Source organism: Mastigoproctus giganteus, chromosome 6, assembly GCF_048544385.1.
Source record: "Mastigoproctus giganteus isolate SK-2022 chromosome 6, ASM4854438v1, whole genome shotgun sequence".
In the NCBI taxonomy this organism is placed as follows: Eukaryota; Metazoa; Arthropoda; class Arachnida; order Uropygi; family Thelyphonidae; genus Mastigoproctus; species Mastigoproctus giganteus.
In genome coordinates, this window is record NC_143580.1 from 5,368,707 (window position 1) to 5,374,231 (window position 5,525).

The 5,525-nt window shown below is 35.6% G+C and overlaps 1 protein-coding gene across 1 annotated transcript; it reads left to right on the top strand.

The window, feature by feature from the left end:
• Window positions 1–203: 203 nt before the first annotated feature.
• On the top strand, window positions 204–5,303 carry LOC150083842 (NFX1-type zinc finger-containing protein 1-like). The gene has a single exon (XM_090375419.1). The coding sequence runs from the start codon at window positions 204–206 to the stop codon at window positions 5,301–5,303; it is 5,100 nt and encodes a 1,699-aa protein (XP_090231545.1).
• Window positions 5,304–5,525: the final 222 nt, after the last annotated feature.

Consider the following 5,525-nt stretch of genomic DNA (forward strand, 5'->3'; position numbering starts at 1 on the left):
AAAATGAATTTAAACCATTCTATGTTTTACAGGATCTACAGCTGTTTTGTATACATTCAAAGACATCACAAAGCATAAAGGACAGAACTTCATGGACGTATTGCCAAATTTACATGAAAACAGTTAATTGGATCCATATTTAAAATTCAAAAAGGAGCTGATATAGGAGCAGGCAGAAAGGGAATCAAGAAAACTTACTAAAAATGAATAAAAGTAAAGAGATGCAGATGCAAAATAGAACGAAAAATACAGAAATGAGCTTAAAGAAAAGAAAAAATGAATTGGCACATCGAAAACCTAAGAAAATCATTGAAAAAATTGCTGAAATGACTTATATTTCAGAAAGGAATAGTGTTGATATTTTGAAGTATTTGAACAGCGAAGAAAGTAATTTAGAGGCCTATCTAGATGAACATGATTTAACGCTTGAAGAGGTGAAATTAATTCTACACTTGCTGGCTAAAGCATGCGAGGCAACAGACTCAAGAAACATTGTGAATCTCATCCAGAAACTTCAGTCATCTTGCCTGTTCCTGCTTGGTACAGTTCCAAGTACCCTCACGAAGTGTGTTTCTAAGTCGAACGATATTTATGAAATGGTAAAAAGTTTAGTGAGACTGTTAGAAGAATTTTTTCTCAGGATGCCTTCGGCAACTAGCAATGAACTGAATATTCTTATTACATTCTTAAAAGATTTTCTTAGGACGAACAAAGCTAATATTAAAAATGCAGAAGACATTCTCAACTCAGTTTTTGAAGTGGAAACACAAATATTACAATTTGGTTCAATCGTATCGGCAGATTCATCTTCACCTGCATCTGAAGCATCCGTCTCTGTAACTCCTCCAAATGACTTTCGTTCATTATCTATCATACCATCTGCAGTTGATATACTCTCCGAAGAATCTGTATTTCTTCGAAAAAATATCATCAGAGGCCCTTATGATAGTGTTGAGGACTATTTGGATGTGCAGTTTCGCCTACTAAGGGAGGATATGTTGTATTCCTTTCGAGAAGGAATTATGCACTATAAATTTCTTCATTCTGAGAATCGCCCTACAACTAATCTGTCTACGGGTCGTGTATATCCCAAAGTCACTGTAGTGTGCAGTAATTATACTTCTTCTGGACTTATTTACACAGCCAAAGTACAGTTATCGAAACATGTCAACTGGACAAGCACCAATAAATTAAAACCAAAAAGTCTAATTTGTCTCTCTGCGGATAATTTTGAGACCATGTATTTTGTCTGTATTGAAAAGCGCGAACCACAAAAGGGAGTGACTAAAAGTTGCACTTTGGATTTGACAACAGAGACTGATGAAGGAAAAATTTTGAAGTTAGAACTGTCTACTTATGCTGCTTTTGAATCAGACACTTACTTCGAAGCATATCGGCATACCCTAAAAGCGATGAAGGATATGTCATACTGGGACATTCCCCTAGTCGATGCAATAATTTTTCTCAATAACAGTGCTTCCTTACCTCGTTATCTTCATCGCGGATTTAATTTTCATCTAGCACCATGCATTAACATAGAAATGTTAAAGAGAAAAGAAATATCATTAAATATATCACATCGTACTGCTTCTTCTTCTTCTTCAGACAGTGAATGCCACTCGGGGGATGAAATGGGCATTAATGATCTAACACATTTAAAGAGTTTTATGGAGTTAATTCCATTTAAGTCCCGACCTACTCTTAAGCGCAGCACATACGAACTTGATCGGTTACCTGGTGAAATCCTAGGATTAGATGAACATCAAATGAAAGCTTTTCAGCTAGCATTAACAAATCAGAATTGTATTATACAGGGTCCGCCTGGAACAGGTAAAACATATTTAGGACAAAAAATCATAGCCAATATTTTAATTAATATGAAAAAATTAAAAATAAGAACTCCAATTTTGGTTCTTTCCTATACAAACCATGCTTTGGATCAGTTTCTCAGAGCACTTATTGGTATCACTCAAAAACTTGTTCGGTTTGGGGGAATGACAAAATGTGCAGAAATAATACCCCACCAATTAAAAAATATCATATATGCGATCAAGAGACGTAAAGAGTTAGCAAAATATAGGTACGGTAATATTTTATTAAAGATAGCTGAGGAACTCTTTGAAGATTCAAGTTTTCCTGATGATCAATATTTTGACTTAACTGATGAGATCAGTTCCAACGAAGAAAATCTTGAAATTTTGAATTCTGAGTTGAAATTTCTAACATTGCATCCTCTGTACTGTGGAATACAAGGTCGGATCTGGAATGAAACAATTGCTTACGACATATTTTCTGGAAACAGTACTTATAAATTTCGTGAGAAATGGAAAAGAGAGATTATGGTGCACTTCGTTAAAGAGTGGCTTTGTTTAACTCCTCAATTAATTCACATATACGAGGAAGTAGAAGAAAGCAAAGAACTCCTAAAAAACAAAAAGAAAAAGCACGTTCAATCTGCAAATAAAGATTGGCAGTGCTTTAACTTACACAAGACGAACTCCTGTCGAATGCTAGACGCACTAACTGATGAACCTGACATGGAAGTACACAAAACGTGTAAAGCAGATCAAAACATGGACAGAAATCTTGAACACATTGATGCTGAATGGGATGACGGAGAAAATACAGTTTTTAGCTTGGATGACGTTACTGAAATTACAGAAATTCTGATAAACATTTTTTATGAACTCAATAAAGATGTCAAAATTAGCGGTAACAGTAATTTGACTGAATCTGTAACTATAATTGATCCGAAGGAATGCAATTATACTGAGCAATACTTATCAAATAGTACTGAAATATGGGAATTGTCTATTCAGGAACGATGGAACCTTTTTTGGAAATGGAGGAAAAGCCTAGAACAAGAAGTGAAGACAGAAATTTCGGAACTTGAGGACCTTCACAAAGAACTCACTATAGAAATTGAAAAGGTTCAATGTGGTCTTCGTCGTGAGATTTTAAAAAAGGCTGATATTATTGCATTTACTGCAACTTCAGCTGCAAAAAACAGAGAATTATTAAAGATCATTGGCCCAAAAGTTGTCGTAATTGAAGAGGCAGCAGAAATCTTAGAAGGTCACGTTATTGCTTCCATACCTCCCTCTGCTCAGCACTTGATCTTATTAGGTGATCACCAACAACTGAGGCCTAAAAATGCTGTGTATGAGTTATCGAAAAAGTATCATTTAGATATATCAATGTTTGAAAGGCTGTTTGAAAATGGAATGGCATCACAGACTCTCCGGGTACAGCACAGAATGCGGCCTGTCATAGCTGAACTTCTTGTACCAGAAATCTATCCATTATTGGAAAATGATTCCACAGTTTGCAAATATCCGGACATTAGAGGTATGAAAGAAAACATGTTTTTTATGTGTCACCAGTACCCTGAAGATGAACAAAATGAAACCAGAAGTTTTTCTAACACTAAAGAAGCAAAAGTTCTTGTTAGCCTTTATAAACACCTTCTACAACAGGGATATTATTCATCAGAAATTACCATTCTTGTACCGTATCTTAGCCAGTTGACTGTAATTAAAAAATTAATGGAAAAACAGAACATTGAGTTTGTAGAAGTATCAACTGTTGATAATTTTCAAGGAGAAGAAAATAAAATAATTCTGATCTCATTTGTTCGAAGCAATCATTTAGAAATCATTGGTTTTTTGAAAGAAAGTAATCGCGTTTGTGTGGCTTTATCGCGAGCTAAACATGGCTTATACTGCTTCGGACATTTTACGCTTTATGCAGCAAAGAATGAACTGTGGTCCTCTATAGTCAAAAAATTAACTAAGAAGGGTGCTATTGGTCCTAAACTGACTATACAATGTTCTTCACATCCTGAAACACAAAATACGGTTTCAAATGAAACAGAGTTCCAACTGGAGTGTTTACACCCTTGCGATTATGTTTTCCACTGTGGTCATAAATGTTCAAGAACATGCCATGCGAATGAAAAACATAATTCAAAAAAATTTTGTGAAAAATGTTCTAAAGCGTTTGATAGAGGCCAAAAATCTAAACATAAAGGAATGTATCGTACACCTGGCACTAATTCCAATGGACAAGAAGTAGAAAAACTTCCACTGCAGCCTAAGATTTCACTTGAAGACAGTAGGGAATTATTGATGAAAAGTACTTTTAATGAGACTAAAGATACCAGAAATCTTTCTAATTTTACTTTCGAAACTGTTGGTTATCACGAAGATTCTTCTGGAACTATCAATACAAAAGGATTGGAAAGTAACCCAGACGAAAATACAGTGTTACCATGTGGTCACAAAGTACTTATTGGCGTAAAGGGTAGCGTTAATGGGGATTATAACCATGCTTCTCAAAATTCCGATACACGCTGTGTGGAAATGATATCTGTTAATTCTCCATGTGGTCATCAAATAGAGGTTGCGTGTGGTGAGTATACCAGTTTGGAGGATGACAATATAAGACAAAAATGTAAGAAGACGATTGTTGTGGATTCTTCATGCGGCCATCAGGTAGAAATTGAATGCGGTAAATATTTCACTTTAGATGAAGACAGTATGAGAAAAAGATGTAATGAAGTGATTACTGTTGATTCTTTGTATGGATATAAGGTGAAGATTCCGTGTGATGGCACAAAACAAACTTCTAAAACCCACATCCTGATTGAATCCTGTTTTGAGCAGTGTTCAGCCACCCTAGACTGTGGACATAAATGTACCGGTATTTGTTCCAAGTGCTCTTTCACTCAGATACACAAAACATGCACGGAGCTATGTAAAAAACTGTTGCCTTGTGGTCATAGATGTAAATTAACATGTGGCGTTCCATGTTTCTGTACTCTGCGGTGCATGGTTCGTTGTTCTCATGGTCGCTGTACAAATCCATGTAATCGTCCTTGTGTAAAATGTCCGAAGCCTTGCATGTGGAATTGTGAACACCTTGCTTGCACTCGTCAGTGTAGCGAACAGTGTAATAGACCTCCTTGTGACCAGCCATGCACCTTTATATATCCATGCGGTCACCAGTGTGTTGGATTTTGTGGTGAGCCATGTCCCTCAAAATGTTATTGCTGTTCGAAGGGAATGTTAGTACAGAAGGCTGACAAGAGTCTTCAAAAAGGTTATGTATTGTTAGTTGACTGTGGACATGCAGTCGAGGATTCATATTTATCAGAATGGTTAAGTGAGTCGTGGGAGAAAAAAAGTGGATCAAAATGTCCAGCATGTTTACAACCTATTAAACATAATTACAGATATGGAAACAGTATCAAGTGCAACTTGGAAAAGTTAAGAACTGTAGAAGATATTCAGAATAAGAAGTAGTCATTACTGTACTAATTAGAAATATATATATATATATACGAATAAAATCTTTTCTTTTGCATTGCAAGGGAACGTGTGTCTTACTAACGTGAGCTTTGTCAGTAAATATGGGTTTTCTGTATTCGAAAGAAATCCTTCCCTTTTCAGAAAGTGCAATTCTGTAATTTTGATATGAATTTAATAAAATCAGACTGTTCTAGTGTGGAACCTATAACTAAATTA

Excerpts from the sequence above, each read along its gene's own strand:
- LOC150083842 (XM_090375419.1), top strand. The coding sequence starts at position 204 with ATGAATAAAAGTAAAGAGATGCAGATGCAAAATAGAACGAAAAATACA.